At 44.5% G+C, this 25,485-nt stretch overlaps 1 protein-coding gene across 1 annotated transcript in view; it reads left to right on the forward strand.

The window, feature by feature from the left end:
• The window catches only part of RIOK1 (RIO kinase 1), a 98,817-nt gene extending 79,974 nt beyond the window's left edge, over positions 1-18,843 (forward strand). Inside the window, exons 15-18 of the mRNA XM_085895742.1 lie at positions 6,183-6,302; positions 6,878-6,931; positions 9,274-9,408; positions 16,367-18,843. Of these exons, the coding sequence (XP_085751868.1) occupies positions 6,183-6,302; positions 6,878-6,931; positions 9,274-9,408; positions 16,367-16,474 (417 nt within the window). The 3' untranslated portion in view covers positions 16,475-18,843. The remainder of the gene's footprint in view (positions 1-6,182; positions 6,303-6,877; positions 6,932-9,273; positions 9,409-16,366) is intronic.
• The last annotated feature ends 6,642 nt before the right edge of the window (positions 18,844-25,485 follow it).

Genomic DNA, 25,485 nt, shown 5'->3' on the forward strand with positions numbered 1-25,485 from the left:
CATATGTGCGTGGCCGTATGTGCAAAAAAAAAAAGTTATGTCAAACGAAGAAGAATAATTGTAACGTCATAGCACTGTGTCCTGTCATTGCTTTGGTAAATAAATGGCCATAACTTGGGAACCACTTCTCCGATGAATATCAAACCTTGAAATGGCACATTCACTCTCCACACATTCACGTTCCTTCGCTCTCGTAAATGACAACTGGATTGGGGCATTGTTTCAATTAGATCGGACTAGTGGTTGTCTAATTAATTGATAATTGTGACGTCATAGCACCGTGTCCTGTCATTGGTTTGGTAAATAAATGGCCATATCTTGAAAAAAAACTTGGAGAAACAGCTGAAACGGATGAAGAAGAACGATATCAAACCTTTAAAAGGCACATACTCAGGTCCCCAGTGTCAATTGTGACGTCATATCAAACGAAGACGAAGAATTGTGATGTCATAGCACCGTGTCCTGTCATTGGTTTGGTAAATAAATGGCCATAACTTGGGAAACACTTTGGAAACAGCTGAAACGGATGAAGAAGAACGATATCAAACCTTGAAAAGGCACATACTCAGGTCCCCAGCGTCAATTGTGATGTCATATCAAACGAAGAAGAAGAATTGTGACGTCATAGCACCGTGTCCTGTCATTGGTTTGGTAAATAAATGGCCATAACTTGGGAACCACTTCTCCGATGAATATCAAACCTTGAAATGGCACATCCACAGGGCCCCAGCAATATTGTTGCGAATTTGGAAACCTATTGCACACAACATTCAGGTCCTCATACATTAGTTATATCGGTAAGTATGTGTTTTACAGATAGCTCCCACCCCTTGTCTAATCGTGACATCAATGTAAATGCGCTGTGATTTATGTTAATAGTTAAGAGTTTTATCGGGATTCTGCAGAGAAGAACAACGACCCTCCCGCCCCAAAATTCTTGAGCGTAAACAAGAATGACAGATAGAACGATGCTGCAAGCTGAGAACGATCATCTCCCGCCCCGAGATTCTCCGCGCGCTGAGGAGGGGGAGGGGTCGAGCACGCCAAGCGCATAAATAGAGAGGGGAGGGAGGGGGAGAAGTGGAAAAAGGGAGGGAGCGAGCGAGAGAGGAGCTAGCAAGCAAGAGGCAAGTGAGAGAGGAGCCAGCCAGTGAGAAGCAAGGAAGGAGCGTTCGCCTTGCTGGAGCATTCATCGTGTTGGAGCGCTTGTCTCAGAAGGCCTGAACTGGTCTTGCCACTGCCGTCTGAAACGTCTTCCTCCTCCTCCTCCTCCTCCTCCTCCTCCTGAGGATTGAGCTTGAGAGGGACCATCCGCCGCCGGAGCCGGAAGGGTTGCGTGTCGTCGCCGAAGAGGACGGAGTCGAGGTTTTGGTGGCTGGGACGGGCGCCAAACCGAGTCATCCTGAAGGCCGCATGAGGCGGACAGGTCCAAGTTAGACCCTGGTCTTCAGCTCCACTATCCTCCGAGCTGAAGACCGAAATAAAGGCATCAGCCACCACTTCTTTTGGGTGTGTGTGTGTGTGTGTGTGTGTGTGTGTGTGTGTGTGTGTGTGTGTGTGTGTGTGTGTGTGTGTGTGTGTGTGTGTGTGTGTGTGTGTGTGTGTATGTGTGTGTCCGTGGGCCCTTCCTCTAAGTATTAAACTGTCAAGTGCTTTTGCCTGTTCATACGTGCATTGTCTGATATTCGGTTTAATTCTGCCTCTTAAGTGCTCCCCTAATTCCCTCATTATTGTTGAATAAATACCCCGATTGTTAAATGTATCAGCTCGTTTTGTGTTTCTTTCATTGGTTCGAGATGACTCGTGTTTGAGGATTAGTGTCGGTAAATTGTTCATTTGGTCTGGCCCGACTTTGCTAATTCCGCTTGGTTACGCCGGATCCGAGTCGGCGATTGCGACTCGATTCAGACAAAGTCGGCCGAGGGTGAATTTCCCCGCTTGTTTGAATCACGTGGGTATTTAGGTAAATTTAAATTGGCAATCGACCCTACCCCACGTGATCTCTCTATTGGTGAGTTTGGTCCGATAGAGGACCCGTCGGCTCCGGAGTTATCCGGGGGACGACCTATACATTCCGGGCGATCGGTTGAGCAGACTCCGCGGCTCCATCTAGCGGTCGTGCTCATGGCCGACATCCAGCCCCGCAATAATATACCTGGCAAGTTTCAATGAGACCGGACCAGTGGTTGTCGAGAAACCAGCGGTCGCAGACACACAGACACACACAGAGATTGCTGGAATTATAGATAGATGAGCGACCTATACCTGCATGCTCCAACTTGCAGCACCTCTGCCACATCTGCATAGCTTTTACCGTCAATTTTAAATCAACCACAAATTCCTGCCACAATCAACTGCAAAAACTCAGATCATAATACAATGATGCAACTAATCATGTTGATACAACCAACCTATTGTTTATGCTCAAAGAATTGTCATTTTTTACATGTTTGATCACAGTGCACTTGCCATCAACAAACAAAAATCAAACAATTCTCTGAGTTTCAACTCTGCAACCAGTTTAGCCCCCACCTTTTTTTTTCTTTCCTTATCAGCCAAATCTCACACACGGCCTAGAAAACAAGCAAATTCACAGCAGGGTATCCCCCCCGCCCCCCACCTCACTTTTCCATTATAGTTCGCTCTTGTGTACGCGAACAGCTGTTGCTTACATTTCTCCAATTCGGTGTAGATTCATTCTATTTCCTTTTCTCGAAACCAAACTAAAACTATTTATTCTTTTAAAATAAGATCTTCCAATTCCAACAATCTCTCCACTGAATCCTGCACGATGACCTCACCCATTCATGCTCGATCTGAAGGTCAGTTATCGCAACAGCCTACTTTGCATATACACACAAAGACTGTACGTGCTTGCTCGCTTCACACTGGAGCTTCGTGTAGATTTTATTTACTTCTCTCACACTTGCATACAACTGCGTATGTGTTCAACACACACGTAACCACATGCACACAAATTAATTCAGACACTTTTCAGAACATTGACTCAATATAAACACCTCACATTAAATCACATTTGTTCCATTCGTTATGAATTAAATAATTCTGATGTTCATTCGTGACCTGGCTCAGCATCCTTTGTTCATTCATTGGACACGCTCTCTCAGCTTCCATCTCAGCTGGTTTATTATCTTATATATTATTTCCGAGTTTGTGGTTTCGCGTCACGCTATCTTCGACTATGTTCTGCGCTTGAGTAACGTGACATGCGGCTTATATTATCTCAAAGACCATATGACTATTATCTCAAAGACCAAAGAGGTGCATGATACAAAAAAAGTAAATAAAATGGTTCTGAAACAGTGAAATCGTATTCCACTTACTGCATTAAAGTAAAATTACTACTGATACTCTGCATCAGTTCCTTTCTCAAACACACCCACCCCAACATGTCGCGCAGAGCGTGGGTTATGCTTGTCTTCAATTATTTTTCACATCTCCTCACATTAAATCACATTTGCTTTTGTACCTCCTCTCTTGTTCTCGCTCTCGCTACTGGCGCTGTTATCTGAATATTTCCTCCCATACTCCCTGCTGAGTGAGGGAAGCTATTGCTGGCTACATCTTCTGTACTTCTTTAAGGGTAGCTGATGCGTCTTTTAAAATCCCATTAATGCTCACACTTTGTCTGCTCCTCTCAAGGCTCTCTTCGGCCCATCTGTCAAAGATTTTTGCAGTCGACTAGTTTTTGAGTGGTTTTATCTTTTTCTCTCTTGATTAATTCCATTCTCAAATTTTCAATTCTATCTTGATGAAATGTTTACTTTTTCTGTTCTGTCTGTCCACAACTTCACATCTTTTGAAGTTCTCGACCCAAAGGTCTCATTCATATACTTGGTATTTGACCCGCGAGGAATGGGCACATCGCCATTCCTTGCTTTACAATACTGATTTCCATAATTGTACTTCTAAATCGCTCTGAGCACTCGTCAGCGCTCCTCTTTCTTCACAGCGATTAACCCCTTTGGCCTCCGGCTTTCATAACCTTTGGCAATAAATTGCCCTGTTACTAGCACTTCTGGCCCTCCTCGCCTCTCCGCCCTTCTCAATTTGGTGATTCCAATCCGATACGCAGTGCCTCTATGCTGTTTTAATACAACTTGGCAATCTTGTCTGCGCAAAGGTTATGCCCCCACCTCGTGACATAAAACATATCAAGATGTTATCCTGTCTCCAAGACGTAGTGTCTTTACACAACTCAACAAACTCGTCTACGCAACACCTCCGCCCTCCAACTTGTGACTCGGCACTTTTATCAAAGCATACCAAGATGTTATGCTATCTTAAAGAAATATTTTCTTATTCCTTTTAATATACCCTTTAAAATAAAATAAAAATATAAAAAAGTCTTATTTTACTCAACAAACAGCTTTGTATATATCCTTACCTTCTTTTAATCTTTAGTTCGGGACTGCGCAACCTTCCGTGGAGAGCTCGTCTGCCTGGGAGAAACACGTTCCAGCGGAGATCTCTCACTTTTGGCTTCATCATGGTTAACTTGCGACCAGGCAGGCACTTCTCTCCTCGGATGGAGGCTGTAGGTCCCATCCCATCTTCGTCGCCAAATCTGTGGAAGCAATTTTAGTCACAGGAAACTATAATTCAAATACAAGCTGTTTATTGAATAAAATACAAGACACTTCTGTGCACAGAAGGAAGCCTCAACTTGCTACATTGTTGCAAGCTGAAGACTTAAAACTACATAGAATATTGTGTATATATACAGTTTTACCAAAAACCTGGTGTTGGCGTAGTGTTTAGGGTAGCGGCTTGGGATCCAAAAGGTCCTGAGTTCAAGCCCCATTGGCCACTTTAATTAATACACACCAGGAGGTTGACTCAGCCTGTCATCCTTCCGAGGTCGGCGAAGTGAGTACCAGTGTACTGGGCCCGGTGTTTGCCCCGGTTAGAATAGGTGTACCATATCCCTGTGTCGTAAGAGGTGACCAGGGTTGCGTCAGGAAGGGCATCTGGCGTAAAACCTGTGCCAAATCATTATGCGGATCATAAAGGATGATCCGCTGTGGCGACCCCTAACGGGAGCAGCTGAAAGAAGAAGAAGAAGAAGATACCGTTTTTATCAAGATATCAGATTGACCTTTCTGGACTTCAAATTTGCTACAATAAGCGGTTTTTGTTTGTTTACAGCCTCGGGAAGGGGTGTGGGGAGGGGGAGGTAGGAAAGAGTCACCTTTTTTCCTACTGACGAAGATGGTCACCAAACAATGGTCACAAAACAGATAAGGTTTTACACGGTTGTTTTCGACTAAAGCAAAGAAATGTGTATATTCTGCTTCTTACTTAGCCTTCTCAGCATGTATGTTTATTAAATTATTTGTCAAAGTACTAAACCAAGTTAATTTTGAATTTTACATTATTATAAATTGCATTTTAATAATCCAGTTTCTACAACGCCATATGTTTGGTAAGGTTGTGGATGGCTCAACTTGTACGTCAGTTATGTGAAGTATGTGCAGAATTTTCTTTCAACCTTTGTGTACTGATTTCATTAAGCCTACCTCTTCTCTTTTTGCCTCTTTGCATCCATACAAATTTGCCATACATTGACATTTGGCAATGTATTCACCAAAACGATGCCCCAAAGTGTATGGAGATAGGATCTGCATGTATTAGTATATGCGTGAGCACCATCATCGCACAAAGTTCGTCACCAATGTTGGAGTGTCATATGGAAGGTCGCTGACCCAATTTTAGACTGCATTATTTTAACACTTGGTCTTGAGGCATAATGCTCATGAAGTTTCTCCTTTAGCTATGCATGTACTGCATAATGCTCATGTCATGCCAGCACCTGAGCAAAACTTTTTATTCCCCCATTTGAAGCACTTTGGCATCTTGCATCCTTCATCATGATAATGTTCTCTTAAGACTAAAGGAAAAAATGTACAATGAAAGAATACATTGTTCAGACGAAAACTGTAATGTTTCATGAATTATTCATATGAGGAAAATACAATAACAGTTTGTTTTGTTGACATTTTATTTGGAATTTGTGTAATAATTGTAATTTACTGTGTTTTGCAAATCCTAAAGGAGCATCGAAAGGGAAGCTGCTGCTGCTTTTGAGGATACTAAAATAATACGACGGATGCATTGGCTTTTTAAAAATTGTTTTTTTTTTGTTGTTGTTGTACTTACAGGTGTTCAAAAATGCATACATTCCACGGACATTGAATGAAGTGACAAGGTACGAGCGGGATTACGAGCAGGTGATGAGGAGCAAAGAGGATGAAGGGGCTTTCAATGTTCAGCACGACAATGTAAGTTTCTGGAGTTCCTTTAATCAAAGACTACCTCTTGTTTTGTATATCCTAGTTTAATTATATGTGTGACCAAATCACAACTGTCAATATTAGTCATCTCTTCCAATTATTACGAACTACTTCTCTTGGTTTATTTATATTTTCAGAGCTAAGGGGCTTTCATGTTTGCCATTGCACATGTTTTTGAAGTGCTTTGTACACTCTGGAATGGTGGAAGTCAAACTATGAGATCCCAACCACATGCAATGCCGAGCTACTGGGCAAAATGTAATGAGGACAATAGTAGAGAACGAATGAAGAAATGTAAAGGTAATTATTCCTTCAAGGTGGAAAAAAGAACAGATTAGTCATGCATTCTTGGTCTCTTTTTTGTTCTTGTTCAAATAAGTGAAGCATTTTTATGGCTGAACTTGCTCACCAGAACTGCTACAGCATTGAAGTATGTTTATATATGCTGAAGATTTCTCCTTGTTAACAAAATAGAAAAAAATTATTGCTGTTTTGCATTTTAAAAATTGTGATCCTTTACTGGATACAGTAAATCTTTTTCTTTGATTTAATTTGTTTTACAGATTCTTTACCAAACTCTAACAGGTTTGAAGAAAGATTTAACAGGTGCCCAGGAAGTAAGTACTGTGCATTCATAACACTTTAGGCTTTTGAAATCCAACATGACAGTGCTGATAGAAAGTCCACACCCCCTTTCACCATTTGCTGCCTTATAGCCTGGAATTAAATTGCATTAAATCAGACTTTATCCACCTTTATTTATACATCATAACCCATCATTTCCAAGTGAAAAACAAATTCTGCAAAATTTCAGAAAATTAATTAAAAATATAAAACTAGAATATCTTGGTTGGATAAGTGTCCACCCCACTGAGAATAGCAATGGTAAATTAGCTCAGGTGTAACCAATCACCTTCAAAATTACACACCAAGTTCATTGGCCTCCATCCATCCATTGGGACCATACTCTGTGCAGAGCGTTGGTGCTGCCTAAGTCTCCTGCGCAATTGGGCACAATCCTGGATGAGTCGCCACTGACGTTGCTACTCATTTTGCCAACCTCAGGAGGATGACAGGCTGAGTCAACCCCATCTGGTATTAATTCAACAGCCAAGTGGGATTTGAACTCAGAACCAGAGAATCCCAAGCCCACCACCCCAGCCATTAAGCCAACACTTGGCATAATGGCCTCCACCTGTTAAATCGCAGTGATTCTGATTATTTCAGAATAAAATCAGCTGTTCCTGTGAGTTTCCTCTGCTGGGTGGAGCATTTCACAGCGAACACTCAATCATGAGCACCAACGAGCATTTAAAAGACCTTCAGGATAAAGTTGTGGAAAGGCACAGACCAGGAGAGGGGTATAAAATGTCAAAGCCCTTGAATATCCCTTGGAGCACAGTCAAGACAATCATTAAGAAATGGAAGGCGTATAGTACCACCAAGACCCTGCCTAGATCAGGCCGTCCCTCCAAACTGGATGACCAATTAAGGAGACTGATCAGAGAGACCACCAAGAGTCCAATGGCAACTTTGAAAGAGCCACATGCCTTTATGGCAAATACTGGTCATTGTGTGCATGTGACAACAATATCCCAAGCACTCCACGAGTCTGGTCTGTACGGTAGGGTGGCAAGAAGGAAGCAATTACCCTAAAAAGCCCACCTTCAGTCCTGTTTGAGATATATCTGGAGGTTCTGTCCATTTGGCAAAAGCCATGTGGCAAAACGTTTTGTGGTCTGACGAAACCAAGATGGAACTTTTTTGCCGAAATGCAAAATGTTACGTTTGGTGCAAACCCAACATAGCACATCACTCAAAGAACGCCATCCTTACTGGAAGCATGGTTGTGGCGGCATAATGCTATGGGGATGTTTCTCATCAGCAGGGACTGGGGCACTTGTCAGGATAGAAAGGAAAAAGGATGGAGCAAAATACAGAAAAATCATTGAGGAAAACCTGCTGCCCTCTGCAAGAAAGCTCTAATTGGGACAGAAGTTCACCTTTCTGCATGACAACGACCCGAAGCACGCAGCCAAAGCTGCACTGGAGTTGCAAAGGAACAAAAATATAAAAGTCTTTGAGTGGCCCAGTCAGAGCTCCAACCTAAATCCAATCAAAAATCTGTGGCATGACTTGAAGATTGCGATCTATCAATGCTCCCCACCCAACTTGACTGACCTTGAACAGTTTTGTGCTGAAGAATGGGCAAATATTTCCCAATCAAGGTGTGCAAAGTTGGTCGGGACCTATCTCAACAGATTCACAGCTGTAATTGCTGTCAAAGGTGTTTCCACAAAGTATTAACTCAAGAAGGTGGACACTTATCCAAACAATATATTTTAGTTTTGTACTTTTAATTTTTCTGGAATTTTCTGGAATTTGTTTTTTTTTTTCTGGAATTTGTTGAATTTGTTTTTCATTTGGAAGTTGTGGGTTACGATGTGTAAGTAAAGGTGGAAAAAAAGGTGTTTCCACAAAGTATTAACTCAAGAAGGTGGACACTTATCCAAACAATATATTTTAGTTTTGTACTTTTAATTTTTCTGGAATTTTCTGGAATTTGTTTTTCATTTTCTGGAATTTGTTGAATTTGTTTTTCATTTGGAAGTTGTGGGTTACGATGTGTAAGTAAAGGTGGAAAAAAAGTCTGCTGAAATGCAATTTAATTCCAGGCTCGAAGGCAACAAAAGGTGAAAAAAATCGAAAGGGGTGTGGACTTTCTTTGGGCATTGTAAATAAAAACTCACTTGGATTTTTACTGTATTTTTCAATTTAATACAATGGGCCATTGTTGTGAGTAAGATCGTTTCATTTGTTGCACTTCTTGCTAAATTTCTATGCTGCCATTTTCATAAAGATTAATTGAAGATTGGGTATAAGGTGAAATGCTCAGCATACAATACAGTTATGTCCTTTTGGTTTTTGAAAGGTAGCAAATTATTTTGTTTGTTTTCAGGTGCCAATCCTATTGGAGACCAGCCAGAACGAAGAGTCAGAAGATTCAGACAGCAATGATTCTTCTGCATCAGAAGAGGAAGAGTCCATTGTGCACCCAAAGGACAGGCCCAAGGAGCCAGAGATTGACAAAAAGGTAGGCAAAGCAAGAGTTCTCATATATGTTTTGGAAAAAGAGGCATAAGTAATACATATTGTTGTGGGTCTGGCGGTTAGGTTAACCCCCCACACCCAATTGTGGTGGACGAGTGGTTAACACCAGCTTGCCCGGATAGCCGAGGGGTTTTCCTTAAGGCCCTGTCACACCTTGACGTTTTAGCCAGCGTATGGCAAGGTATCAAAATGTATGTAAAACGCTGGCGTACACTGAACTATTGATGTTTTTTTTTCCAGGTTTGGACGTATTCATAACGAGTTGGACGTATGCGTAACGTAGTAGTAACATACACAGAACGTTTCGATAACATATAGATAACTTATATCAACGAATGCTGAGCGGGTTGTCGGCGTTCACAACCTATGCCCAACGATAGTCTAACTTATGCATAGCACGTGGCAGCGTATCGCCGACGATCACATGCCGTAGCCTATTAAAAGGCTGCGGCTCGATGATTCAAATCATAACCGTACTAGACATCGAAGTGTCAAGCCGCTGTCACACCTTGACGTTTTAGTCAGCGTATGCCGACGTATGAAAAATTTGCCGAATACGCTGGCACATGTCGAATACGTTATGGGTAAGTTTTGTATACGTTAATAGCACGCTGAAGCACGCTGGCATACGTCGTAGTAAGCAGAGTACGTCGACAAATTTTCAGCATGTTGAAAATTTTTCGACGTATGCCAGCGTATGACGCACACGTTCTGCATCCGCTGGCCATAAGTTGTAGGCACGTTATGCGATCGTTGACACACGTCGACACACGTTACTTCTAAGTTACTCATAAGTCGAAACACGTCGAGGTAATGTTTAGCGCACCCGAAACTTATTTCGAAACGACTACGACATATGCCAGCGTGCTCTGAACGTATGCAAAACGTACCCATAACGTATTCGACGTGTGCCAGCGTTTTAGACAAATTTTTCATACGTCGGCATATGCTGGCTAAATCGTCAAGGTGTGACAGGGCCTTTAGGAGGCGGACACGTTCATCATCAGAGATTATAACTCGTACGGGAGGGGTAGGGCACAGCTCTGGCAGAGCGACAGAGGAACATGAAAGCACAAAGGCTTAATACTTGAACCCCTTGACAAATACACGGACTCATCAACTTAAAATAAATGCGGGCATTTAATGTCAATATAAATATTCACTGAGGTAATTCAATATATAATAATAATAATAATAATAATAATAATAATAATAATGATAACGTGAAGTAAATTAAACCTAAAGTCGAGGTGCCTCTACACACAGACTCTACTGCAGATAAGGGGGAAGCGAAATGAAAGAAAAGCAATTCCTCCCTTTATTCTGGCACTTAGCTTGGTCCAGAGATGGTCTTTATGGAACTTGGAATCGAGACGCTTTGTCTTGCCCGTGTAGGTCAGGTCAGGTATGGGAGCATGTGCCAGAACAGCACGTCGCTGCGTCCACTTTCCGCCGGTACTCCAGGGGCCTCCGTCTGGCCATCCCCCAGGCAGATGCCAGGCCCATCCCCATCTCCTTGAAATGATGGTCAACCTGTTGCAACCATGAAGCACGTGGTCGACCCACTGGCCTCCTCCACTCATGAGACTCCCTCGCTGAGAGAATCTGGTGAGCAGGATCAGAGTCAGGAAAACGAGCCACATGTCCATACAGCCGCAACTGACGCTCACGGACTATGCAGGTAACAAATCTCATCCGAGTCTCTCTCAGCAACCGCTCGTTGGACACAAAATCCGACCAGCGATAGCCAAGGATTCTCCGAAGAGACCTGGTAGCAAAGGAATTAAGTCTCCGTCTCAGATCCTTGGTCAGAGTCCAAGTCTCGCACCCATAGAGCAAGACTGGAAGTACCAAGGACCTGAAGACTCGGACTTTCGTCCTCCCGCACAGGTACCGGCAGTGCCACACCCCATGATCCAGTGAATCCATGACTCCCCAGGCCCGACCCAGACGTCTATTGACCTCTGACTCGCAGCCAGCAGAGACATGAATATCACTGCCAAGGTAAGTGAATCACTCCACGACCTCAACATCCTCGCCACAAACAGACACAGACAGGACAGCAGCATCCAAGATGTCACCGAAAGCCTGGATCTTAGTTTTGACCCAAGAAACCCGTAATCCCAACGGCTCCGACTCCTCATTCAGCACCTCGAGGGCCCCCAAGAGGATGTCTAAAGTCTCCGCAAAGATGACTGCATCATCTGCAAAGTCAAGGTCCGAGATCTTGACATTCCCAAATGACGCACCGCAACTTGATCTCTCCGACATCCTCCCTAGAATCCAGTCCATACAAGTGCTGAAAAGTGTGGGGGCAAGTACACATCCCTGACGAACTCCAGTAACAACTGGAAATAAGTCAGAGATGGTACCACCACACTTCACAGCACTCTCAGTACCAGAGTAGAGTTCAGACATCAGATCGATCAGTTTTGGTGGCACCCCACGAAGACCAAGAATCCTCCAGAGGACATCCCGATTCACTGAATCGAACGCTTTACAGAGATCAACATAGGCTGCAAGCAGCCCCTGCCGAAACTCTCGTCTGCGTTCGGTGAGGACACGAAGTGCAAGGATACGGTCAATCGTTGACCTCTTTGGTGTAAAGCCTGACTGCTCTGGACGCTGGTGCTCAAGCAGATGGTGGCGAACCCTATCGAGAATTATCCGAGCAAAGACCTTGCCCGGCACTGAGAGCAGCGTCACCCCTCGGTAGTTGTTGCAGTCTTGGCGATCACCCTTCCCTTTCCAGAGAGGGACAACAAGGCCCCTCTTCCAGTCAGTTGGGATGATGCCTGTGTTCCAGGCAGAGCACAAAACTGCATGCAACGACACGAGTGCAGCATTTCCACCAGCCTTGAGAAGTTCGGCATGGATGTCACAGATCCCTGGAGCTTTGCCCCGTTTCAACTGGTTCACCGCAGCCCGTGTTTCCACAAGCGTAGGTGGACCACAGTTGATTCGAGGGTCAGCAACAGGGATTGTAACACCCTTGACGTCCAACTCGACAGTTTGGGGATCAGCCTGGTACAACCGCTCAAAGTAACCGGCCCAGCGGGCCTTCACTTCAGACTCCTCTATCAAGAGCCTACCACTCTCTGCTCGAACTGTAGTGCTCCGAGGGATGGGCTTGGATGAACGTAATGCGCGAATTCCCCTGTAAGCGGGACGAGAATCACCTGTCCACAGGTGATGCTCTACCCCCTCACAGATTCCTCGCACATAGGCCTCCTTGTCCACCCTCAGTGCACGTACAGTTTTACGCCTCAGCTCCCTGAACAGCTCAGCTCTGCCATTCAGCCTGGCCCTGCGACTCTGGTCAATGGTATCCAGTGTCCCTTGAGAGACAAAATTCTTCTTTGCCCTGCGGTGAGCTCCAAGTCATCCACCGGCAACATCAAGGACGGTGGTCTTGAAGGCGCTCCACAACTCTTCAGGACCCCCCAAAGTACCCAGACCCCCCAAGTGTCCACTCAGCTTGTTCGCAAACTCCTCAGCTACTCTCTCATCCCTGAGCTTGGCAACATCCAGCCTCGGCTGGGATGGTACCATTCTCCAGGATTTAAGGTGCAGCTTTAGAGTTGCTACAACAAGCCTGTGGTCAGTATTGAGGAACTGAGCACTCCGGTAGACCCTGCAGTTCTGGATCATCCTCCAACGACCGTCAATGAGGACATGGTCAATCTCCTTTGCCACACCGCCAGCGTTGGAATACCAAGTCCAGCGATGAGCTTGTGGGCGCTGAAACCATGAACCAGCCACCCTAAGTCCATGACTTCTTGCAAAGTCAAGGAACTTAGTGCCATTCTGGTTCATAGTTCCTGACCCATGGGGACCAACACACACCTCATAACCGTCCCTATCAGTTCCAGTCGATGCATTGAAATCCCCCAAGACTAGAAGTGTATCTCGTCTGGGGCACTGATCAACCACAGACTCGAGTGTGGCGTAGAATGCATCCTTCACGGTGAGATCACTCGCCTCAGTCGGAGCATAAACAGAGACCAGGGAAATGACACGTAAGGAGTGACGAATCCTTAATCTCATAATACGCTCGTTGACCGGTGTTACCTCAATTATCATTGGGGTCAGCTTATTGGACACAGCTACAGCAACTCCTTGGGTATGGTAACCATCATAGCGACCAGACCAATAGTAGGTGTAACCACCCACCATTATCTCGCCGCAATCCGGTCTCCTAACCTCAGAGAGAGCTGCAATCCCAATGTCCAAACGCTTGAGCTCAGATGATAACAGAGACAGGTGATCATCCTCTCTTAGGGATAGGACATTCCAGGCACCCACCCGAAGGGACCGCCTCAGGTTAACCCAAGGAGACCGCCGTCTGGTGGACGACACCTCAGCACCACTCCGACACACTCTCCCGCAAACCTGACCCAGGGATGTTACCCCGTGGTTTCCCTCCTATCAAAGATTGGGGGTCCCGAAGGCTTTGCCCCAATCCCTTCATCCGGTGAGCTGCCCTGCGAAGGGAAGCTGCACAGGAGGTACTCCCACGGAGTGGGTTTTCAGATTTTTTTGCGTTTTTGCGTTTTGCGGAATGAAGGGTTTTACGGTGGCCGGAGTGCAAATCCTGCCACCAACCTCCTAATAAGAAGTGACCCAACTGCAGGAGGACGTCCGCAGACACAGTTGGGCACTAGATATGGATGGCCGTTGACTCACAAGGTGCTCCTCCGCCCTTTGACAGGTTTTGTTTTTAATCCTGCTGGGTGTCCATATCTAAACACCCTCCTCACCAGAAAACCTGGTGGGGGAGACGGTTTAGTCGCCGACAACCCGACCATGGAACAGGTTAGTACAGGTTTACATGGTACCTGTAGCAGGTCACAGATCGAACCTGACCTGACAAAACCTGACCTGATCGAACCTGACCTGAACCTGCCCGTGTAGACATGCCAAAAATGGTGCCAAGCCGCTCCCTCACCGAGTGGGAAACATATGTCAGGCAATTTTTGAGGCGATATTCAATGCCAAGGCTCAAAGGCCGCCGTGCAGCCTCCTCGTCAATTCTACTCACCGACGCCACGGCTTTGCAGAATGGCGCTGTCTCTTTGGTGATATACACATGGCTTCGAGGTCGATCTCTCACAACCCAACTATGAGCCAATGGCTAGCGTCTTGCTTCACCACGTGAGCCAATTTGCCTTAGCATGAAGACGAGAATCACGTCGTCTTCATGCGGCGAAGGAAAGCCATTTTCTTGTGTCAAGAGGAGAGCAAAGCGAGATCCTCCATCCCAGTCACGTTCCTCCCTCGACTACAACTGCGTCCCTCACACCAAACTCGTGTGTTCACTCCCAATCTTTCCTCGACCTCACACCAATCCACCATCCACCTCCGGGACGTGACTTTCTCGCATAAAAAACCCGGGAAGGCGGTGCCTCTCGCCTGCTCGGGACGCCTGCCTTGCTTGTGGTTCTGGTTGTTGTTTGTATAAAAACGCAACTCTTTCATGGTTGGCTTGTAAATGAAAAAACGTAGGAATAGGTCACAGGGGGAAATCACATACTGGGGGAAATTGTCCCTTATCCTTGTCTAATTAACACCAGCATAAATATGCACAAGTCAAGACGACATGGGCGGAGCATAAATATGCATGAGGCAAGATGACATGGGCGGAGAATAAATATGCATGAGGCAAGACGATATGGGTGAAGCATAAATATGCATGAGGCAAGACGACATGGGCAGAGCATAAATATGCATGAGGCAAGACGACATGGGCGGAGCATAGATATGCATGAGGCAAGACAACATGGGCGGAGCATAGATATGCATGAGGAAGGACATGGGCGGGGCGTAAATATGCATGAGGAAAGACGACATGGGCGGAGCATAGATATGCATGAGGCAAGACGACATGGGCGGAGCATAGATATGCATGAGGCAGGACATGGGCGGGGCGTAAATATGCATGAGGAAAGACGACATGGGCGGAGCATAGATATGCATGAGGCAAGATGACATGGGCGGAGCATAGATATGCATGAGGCAGGACATGGGCGGGGCGTAAATATGCATGAGGAAAGACGACATGGGCGGAGCATAGATATGCATGAGGCAGGGCATGGGTGGAGCATAGATATGCATGAGGCAGGACATGGGTGGAGCATAGATATGCATGAAGCATACATGGGTGGAGCATAGATATGCATGAGGCCGGACATGGGCGGAGCGTAATTATGCATGAGGCAAGACGACATGGGCGGACCGTAAATATGCATGAAGCAAGACGACATGGGCGGAGCATAAATATGCATGAGGCAAGACGACATGGGCGGACCGTAATTATGCATGAGGCAAGACGACATGGGCGGAGCATAATTATGCATGAGGCAAGACGACATGGGCGGAGCGTAATTATGCATGAGGCAAGACGACATGGGCGGAGCGTAATTATGCATGAGGCAAGACGACATGGGCGGAGCGTAATTATGCATGAGGCAAGACGACATGTGCGGAGCATAAATATGCATGAGGCAAGATGACATGGGCGGAGCGTAATATACATTTTACATTTAAACTTGGTTGCATCACACACGGCATTACTCATCGATAATGGCTGAGAGTTCATCTGAAGATTATGCATATTTTTAAATTGCTGTTGGCAATCTATTGCCCCTCTCTCTCCCCACCCCTCCCCACCCCATTTTTTATTTGCCCCAGGTGCCTTTCTAAAAGCTTTTATGACTGCATGGTATTGCTGATCATAAATAATGCATTTTGGGAGCAAAAAAAATACATGTTCACCAATCCTGAAGAAAGAATTGCCTGTGGGCTTCATTAGTTCTGATTATATTGCTTCAATTTTTAGCCCAGATATTGATCATGTACATTGACAAATTTGCCTTAATGCGAAGTTGGTTTGCACTCTCTCGGCATTATTGTAAATTTTGAAACTGCTGTCAATCCTGCAGGAACGTAAGAAGCTGGTGAAGGAGGCAAATCGTGAAAGGAGGAAACACAAAGTTCCAAAGCATATTAAGAAACGCAGAGAGAAGGTGGCCAAGATGAAGAGACAGTGAAGTTTGTACTTGGGGACCAGTATTTGTTTGGGGCAGTCTTCCAAAAACACCATGTGCTGTTTGAAAAATAAAACAGTGCAATCGTATTGTTTCTTCCTGTCAGATGACCTACATCGTGTTGAAAAAGTACTTGTCAACATGATGTTTCATCAGCACACATGCATCCTGTTTGTGTTTGACATTTGTTTGCTATGGTAAGGGCTTGTGAAGTTGCTGGTAGAATAGCTTACTGGATTGGTGATGGGAAGCAGAGTGGCTGTGAATATGAAGAGATGTCTGGCTGTGAGTTTGTTAGTGCTGGGTTACCACAGCGATCAGTACATGGACCATTGTTTTATAATTTGCATTAATGATTTTGCATCGTGGTGAGGGCTTTTCGAACATGCACAGAGCTTGGAGGTAAAGTAGATAGGAGGGGGGGGAGGGACGGGGATGGGGATGGATGGGGGGGGGTGGTGGTCACATTCAGGTTTCATCACTTTCATAGATTGGGTTAAAGATTGGCAGATAAATTTAACATTAGGAAATGTAAAGTGCTGGGGATGCATAAGAATGATGAAAATAGAAACTACATAAGGCAAGGGGCAATCTTGTAGAATTTGACAAAGGAAAAGGATCTGTATTGTGATAATCGACAGGGAATTGGGGGAGGGAAGGGGTAATCCCACAGCACAGTGCTCTGCAGCTATTGGTAAAACTAATCGGCTTTTTGGGTATTATTTTCAGGGAGATGAATTGTAAATTAAACTTGAGTGAAGTCAATGGTGCGCCATTGCAAATCCTCATGCTTTCCTTCTGAAGCAAAGTTGAAAGATGGCAAAAAGATCCACCAGGATTTATCCAATATCAAATTTTGAGTTAAAAATTTCATGCCCAATTTTCACCTCTCTGACCATGTCTTCATCCCCTAGGACCCTGTTCTTCATGGCACGGCCCACGAGCCACTGGCAGCCCTGGTGGCCAAAAGTGCGACCCCTGACGTGCGGCTGATAACACACAAATGTGAAAACACTCCATTGTAATGCGCCATAAATAATATCAAATTGACCCAATGGTTTAAAATGAGTGTTCCAACATGAAGCATAAAAATAACAACTACATCAGGATATGGTTGCAGTATACAAATAATTACGCTTGCAGCCCAGTTAACCACGACGAAGAAGAGTTTGTGGAGTCGGGGCCTTGTAGTGTTACGAATCTGGCAGCCATTTGCACACAAATGGACAGCAGTCCCAAAGCAGTTATTTCAATAAGTGTGTGTTTGAGTTAGATTCCTCCCTATGTCTAAAGGGAATTACATGTGTGCGCTACAAAATTTCTTTCTAGTTAGATTTTTGCAATACCCAACGCCAACAAATCAATCTTTCACTTCTTCGCACCATTGACGCCATTGCCCACTTGCGTTTGACCACGGACTTGGGTGGAGGTTTCCTCACCTCAGAACACCGACCCTGCCCAGGAAAAGAGGGGGTTCCCCCCTGTCCAATCACGGATGGCCAGCACATAACCCCACGAAACCCTGTCCAATCATGGCAAAGATTACCTCAGAGCTCCGAATCTGCCCCAGAAAGGTAGGGGTTTCCCCCTGTCCAATCAGAGGGGGACAGATATCGCCCCACAAAACCCTGTCCAATCAGGGCAAAGATTACCTCAGAGGACCGATGACCCCACCCTGCCTGGGGGAGGGATAATCGCCAGGCTTCCCTGAGTGCTCGCTGGAGTTGGGTTGGAATTGTCGGAAAAGAAAGGGGTCGCCATTGCTCTTGGTGAGTGTCGTTGGTGGTCGCCGTTGCCGTGTCTCAAGCTTGTCCTCTGACTATTCCACAGCCGTCGACTTCCATCTCTCATTTTGTCGAGCAATAACCCGGAGTCCGAGCCGGGAATCTTCGCTGACCCTCTGTGAGGAGCGACCATGGACCCCGCTATAACATGTCTGGGCTCGCTGACGACCCCGAGTTTTACACCTGCAGTTGCGGGCCAAACTGCACGAGGCGGTCAGGTACTGACCAAACTCTGACCTCCAGCCTGTCTATACCCTTGGCTGCGAGGGTTGAAATAAAGATAATCCGGGTCCATTTTCTTTTGGTGTGTGTGTGTGTGTGTGTGTGTGTGTGTGTGTGTGTGTGTGTGTGTGTGTGTGTGTGTGTGTGTGTGTGTGTGTGTGTGTGTGTGTGTGTGTGTGTGTGTGTGTGTGTGTGTGTGTGTGTGTGTGTGTGTGTGTGTGTGTGTGTGTGTGTGTGTGGTGGTGTCCTATAAGTAGAAATTGTATAAGTGTTGATTGCTCATGTACAATGCCTGTATATTCGGAATAAGTTTGCTCTGTGTCTCCCTTCCCGATTATTGTAAATAAACCCCTGTTAAATGATGCAGTTCGTTGTCCGTGTTTTTCTTTCATTGGCCTGGCATGGTTAGGGCTTGAGAATTCGGAAGGCCGATTGTGGCGTAAATTGTCATTTGGGCCGGCGCGGCTTTGGTAATTTCTGCTCGGTTACGCCGGATCCGAGTCGGTAACAGCGACTCGGTTCGGACAAAGCCGGCCGAGGGTGTGGCTTCCCCGGTAGTTAGATGGCATGAGTACTTAGGTAAATTTGAATAGACAAGTGGACCCTACCTCACGCCGTCAAAGTATTGGCGACCACGGTCCTTTAAGCGACCCATCGACTCTGGAGTGATCCGGGGTGACGACCTTTCAATTCCGGTGTTTGGTGGAGATGGCCCAACTGCTCCCTCTCGCGGTCGTCCTCGACACCGAACCCGGCATCACAACAATAGCAGCCATTACGGAGTCCAGCAGGCGGTGTGGCGGCTCTCACACTGATGTTTTATTGGCAAAAGTGCCCCGCCCCTGCTCTAAAACAATAGTGAATATTGTTGCCCTTGGGCATGAACCAGTGGTGAAATCCCAAAAATCATTCCATATCTCATGCGTCTCCCAATGTTGATAGCATATCGCTTCATTTAAAAATGTGCCTGCAATTGCATTTGTCGGTATTTGACCTTTTGACCCCATCTCGTGGAGGGGGGGGGGGATGCAGCCAAAAATGGCTGCTCTTGCACCTTCCTGCCATGTGGCAATCATAACGACTAAGTTTGGTGAATTTCTATCCAACCATTGAGGATACATCGTGGGAAAGAAAGGCAGATGGATCTGATTACAATATCCTCCCATTTTTTTCCAAAAACATGGGGATAAAGATGCCATTCTCATTGTCTTCTTTTGTATGCAGCACCTCGCTGTGAGTGGCATCGCTGGCTGTGGGTGTGGCTCTACCACTGATGCAATGTCCTATCTCTGTATGTCAGAGCAGCAATTTCCAACTTGGCCAGGGTGCTGGCACCGAGCTTGCCTACTCTTCGTGAGGGCCACCGCATGATGTTTAAAGTCCACCAACTAGACGGGATGTCCAGTTTAACATGCATTTGAGGGAAGGCACACACATTGATGAATCACCACCTGTGAAACACTGGGGTGACAGTTTACAGCTGGGTTGGGATATGGACCCAGGCCAGACATTTTTTAGGCCAGTGTGTATACATCCTTGAGTCAACTTGAGCCTTGGTGATAAATTATCTTTGGTAGTTCATTTACGATTTGGTCTCTAAAGTGAAGCTCGAGTTGCAAAATCATATTTCAAATATCACCATGGAGCTTGGTTGTCATTTTTTGTTAAACAATATAAATACATGATAAACCATATTATTTTCAGAGCGTTGGTGCAACCAAAGCAGTTTCTTGGTAAGGATTGTACTGGGTGGTTTGCCATCGCCTTCCCGGCATTGTTTGTCCATGCTCGATCCTTTTTTTTTTTTAAATGCTGAGTGTCAAGCAATAAAGGAAGAAAGTCATTGGTGTGACTTGGCTGGAGTTTGAACCACCGACGACCGAGACTCAGAGTGGACTTTTTAACCAGGATGCCACACCAAGTCTGGTTGTAAAAGTATAGTGAAATAATTAACTGACTTTTGCCTGTGTATGGCATTAAGAACAATCCAGTTTAGTCGGATCTTTGATAAATGAACGCATTTGCATACACCATCGAATTCATTAATATATTGATTACTGACCCATATAATTGAAACAAAAGGATCATCTTTGGATAAATGAATGACTTATCTTGTGATCTCTTGCAGCCAAAGTCATCATGCTCTTGAAATGAGAATATTTCGCTTGTCAGATCCAACTCACCAATTGTTCAGGTGTGTGCACATGTTACAACAAACTGTTGCCCAAGTGGTAACCATGGGCATTCCCCAGTCCTGTCCTTTTTCGTCAACAAATTAACTCTTTGGTTTTCGGTTTTACTAATTCCCTGAACAACCTTAAGAACTGCAGAAACTACAGAACAATTAAATTGCCTTCATTATCTGAAGTCCAAATTTCCAATAAATTATTAATTTTCACAACTCTGGATTTGAATTTGAAGTCCATTAAATCATCACTGCACAAACGCTGGAGTTGAATTAACAAGAATATGGAATTGGGCTTTTGATACGGGTGAGGGTGAGAGGGGTCGTTTTAAATTATATAAATTACTATCTCTGTGAAGGAGGTAGAGGGGTGGTTGAGATGATCGAGCTGATACTCCAGGTCTCACACCTTTTAGGTGGTTGACACACACAAAGATAAATAGACTGATTGTTCCTGAGTTGTGGTTCCTTGCTGTGGTGAAGACTCATGAACATTTGCTTCGTATTTCTCATTCTGTGCCTTTCCAGGCCATTGTTCCTGATTTTTTTTGTTATTGCTCTCCTTGTGTATATCCATTCTTGCCATACCCTTTGAAAGTTTATGAAGCTGTTGCCTTTTATCCTTCACCTGCTCCATGAGCCTTGACCTTTGTACAAAAAGCAACCTTGCCACACATCTGTCCCCACAAAGGATTATCTGTGATTGTGCTGGGGTGAAAGAAAAACGCAGGTAGAGTCTTGGGTATATATATGTATGTATATATATATATATATATATATATATATATATATATATATATATATATATATATATATATATATATATATATATATATATATATATATATATATGGAAGACCCATCGCATTGCTGGGAGTTGGTGGATGCCTTGTATCCATCGACTTCTGGGCTTGGGTGTTCATACCACCCACGTGGTCAGAGCGTCCTCCCGAGGGCTCGAAGGCTAACCATGATCGGTGGCTCCTTGCCTCAAATCATGCATAACTCTGAGGTTGGATTGAGGGAGGCACACCTGAAGGACCCACTCCCATACATGCTTCATTATGTACATATTTCTCAATCCTCATTTCTTTCTCCATGTTTGAAAAGCTGCCCTCATCCAAAACTTTGCAACACCTTATTCCCTGGGGCAGTGGAGAAAGATAATTGTCTTTTATTTTTCTGCCGATACAGACCGACTTTAATCCTTGTGAAGACTAGTTTTCTATTGTGTATAATAATTATGTATTTGTGTATCACCCAATTTCCTTGTAATTGAAATTGAGGTACACTGTCAACAACTATCCTCCTACATGTGAATGATGTTCAAATCTCTCCATAAGCCTTAGAGTGGGTGGCTTTTCTGGATAACATCCTGTATATTCCAAAAAGTAAAATCAGATAATTTATAATTCTCCAGTCCTATTACTAACCCTACACAGAGCTGGGGTAACAAAGGCACCAACATTTTACAATTCATGGTTTCCAATATTTGGGAGGTCTTTTAATCTCCATGTCGGTGTCTTTACTATATATGTAAATGGACATCAACAGCAGCTAAAAATAAATATTCTCATCAAGGGTCGAATGCACTTAATCTGCTTCACAAGCTCAACTTAAAAATTCCTCCTTTTCGAAAATTTCTTCCAATGAATTCCTCATATGGCCCAGACTGGTGCCAATCCTCAACTCACCGATTGTGTTTGTTCTTCCCTTTCTTAACAATTTTTCGAACATCTCTGGATTTTAAGAAATGTGATCTTTGTTTTCATCACCGAACAGGTTCTCTCTGTATCTGTAATTACAATATGTTGGCATTTCACATCATTGGCCAAAAAAATGCTGCGGGAGAGGATGCTCCACACACCCCACTTTCCTGTTCTTGTAAATCACTTTCAGATTGTTTTAAAATTAACATTTAAAAGATTTCCTTTTTTCTCAGGCACTTTTGTCGATTGCAATTGAAATCCGATTTGGAAGTAGAAAGGATTTTAAAATGCACCGAGCATGTGGTTTATACACCACCATTGCCATCAAAAGAAGAATAAATCAAAGATGATTCCACTGTGATATTTTGATCAACTCAACAATGAAGGAGGAGCAAGGTAATTTGTCTCGAGGAGTTGGTGACAATTAAAAGAGGTAACCATGGCAATTTTGCAATGTTGTCTGTACCCTTTTGCAAATATACACTCAAGCTTTGTGTCCTCTCCGAAACGAATTTAATTGCATAGCCAAAGCAAGAGCGATTAAAAAGCAATGGATTGTACTGCAGTAAAACAATATGCAGCACAAACGTTTGAGTAAGTGATGCAGTTTTACTTAAAATGGTTAATTTCTTATATTATAGTAAAGAAACAGAAAATGATCCCCTGTTTCTGTTTTCCCCAGGATTCTTATGAATGTCCATCTTGAGAATTATTATTTCGTTTTCCTGAGAATATTCAGTACTTTCACTTCAAGATCTGATCCCATTGTTAGAGTAGTCCTTGGGAACTCGATAAGTAATCTTTAAAGTTTTAGAAGTTTGAATCCCATCTTCACAACAATTTGAAAAAGTGTTCATTTGTCAGGAATAATATTGATATGAAATTATTTGAATTCTGACTCACCTGGATGTATTCAATCATGTAGTAGGAAAGAGCAACTGTAATATATCATCTAAATGAGGAGTTGTCCACATATGGAGTTTTGTGGAGCACACACTGTCCACCTTTGCCTCTCTGAAGATCTCTCTTCCTGTATCTCTTCTCTCACTCATTTCTCTCCCTCTTTCTCGTGTATCATTCCTTGTAGTACATGTTCATATCAGATGCTAAGCTACAAAGTTTATTTTGATGAGTTGTAATAAATTACACCGATGAACAGTTCAGAGAAATCAAAGTTTTATTTGCTTTTCTTCAGATTGAAGTTCTTCCAATGTAATGATAGATAAATCAAAAAATATGTGAACACTCCACAAACCTGAACACATATCACTTGGTTAATAAAGGAACACTTCATCACTTGCATTGTTTTGTAAAACATATGTGATCATCTCATAAATTATAGAAAACCCCCAGTAATAACCCCCTACGACCTACATTGTGACACACACACACACACACACACACACACACACACACACACACACGTTCCCTGCTACATCGCACACGGATAATACAATAACACATCATCCACAGACTTCAATACAATGCACAGGACACACATTTCACAAACACACACAATATGCAACAGAAAGGACACAGAACCAGAATAGATCCTCAACGGAATTGAGATAACAGCTGAGAATCAGAATCAATTCTCAAATGTAGAGAATCACCCAAGCCTCCATCAAATAAACCATTATTATTATTTTGAACATTCTGTTAAATGTTCTGTCCGAAGCAGATTTGTTATAGCAAGCACCCCGAGATAAAAGAGAAACAGTTTAATGGACCGCATTTCATGATTCCACTCCAAATGCTCATCTTGGACGTCCAATTAATTTGACACAGTTGAATCACAAGGTCTCATCTCAGCTGGAGTTCACGTTTTTATGGTGATGTTGTTATGAATCTGGCAGCCATGAGCACACAACAGACAGGTCCCCGTAGCTCAGTTATCTCGTTAAGTACATGTGTATAGTTAGAATCCATCCTCTGTGTCTAATGGGTGATTAAATGTTCGTGTGCTGCGGAGTTATTTTGATAGTCAGGGTTTTCTTTGATATCTTCGCTTTCACAACAACAACACCTTCACCTCCGCTCCATCCTGACGCCATAACGCTCGTGGTGGGCGGAGGTCAATGAAGGACTTGGCGTCTCTCTCGACCAATCAGAGAGATGCGAGCAAGTTTGCCGTCGTTCGGCCAATGAGAGACAACGCAGGACAATATTACTCATCTTGCTGTTTGAGGGGCGGTCCGCAGTGACGTTCGGGATCGCCTGGCCTTGCCTGCTGGCGCTCGCTGTCTTGTCCGCCCTTGCGCTGGTTGGCATCTGTCCTTCATCCTCCGTCCCTGGTACTTGGAGTGGCATCGTTGTTGCGGGTTCGAGTCCCACCGATCCAGAACGTCGAAGACCACAGGAGGTGGACAGGTCCAAGACAGCTCTGGTATCCAGCTCACCCTTTTCTCGAGCTGGAAGCCTTCAATAAAGACCCGACGAGGTCCATTTCTGTGTGTGTGTCCGTGGGCCCCGTCTGTAAGTAGAACTGTTAAGTGCTTTTTGTTGTACATTATATGCCTTGCTTAGTCGTGATAACTCTGCTCTGTGTTCCCCTCCCAATTATTCTTTCTCCCGATTGTTGAATGTCCCAGCTCGTCCTTGTCCTTTCTACCATTGGTTTGCCGTGCTGCGAACGGGAATTGGGAGGCTTCATTGTTGCCGTAATCGTGCAATCCGCCCGGAAGGAATCTGTTACTCTCCGCTCGGGGTACGACTCGGATCCGGCTCGGTAACGGCCCGGATTGTGCAGATCCTGCCGAGGTTGAATTTCCCCGGTAGTTTGGACGATGTTGGTATTTAGGAATATTGAAATTGGCAATTGACCCTATCCCACATGGTCGACCTATTCGCGATCTTCAGTCCGATAAGGGACCTGTGACGTTTTGGATTTATCTGAAAGGTGCGACCGAAATTCCGGTTGTTTTGTGCAGCCGACTCGACTGCTCCCCCGAGCGCTCGTGCTCGCCACCGATGTCCGGCCCCACAACAATATAAAGGCAAACACCATGAAACGCAAACTTAAAATTGTAAGTATTTTTATTTCACACACATTTCTGCTCAAAGTATTTCCAGCCACATGAAGAGGGTGAAAAGCAAAGTTAAAACATTCAATTC

Source organism: Eptatretus burgeri, chromosome 9 (genome assembly GCF_056783735.1).
Source record: "Eptatretus burgeri isolate ZD-2024b chromosome 9, Ebu_testis_v1, whole genome shotgun sequence".
In the NCBI taxonomy this organism is placed as follows: domain Eukaryota; kingdom Metazoa; phylum Chordata; class Myxini; order Myxiniformes; family Myxinidae; genus Eptatretus; species Eptatretus burgeri.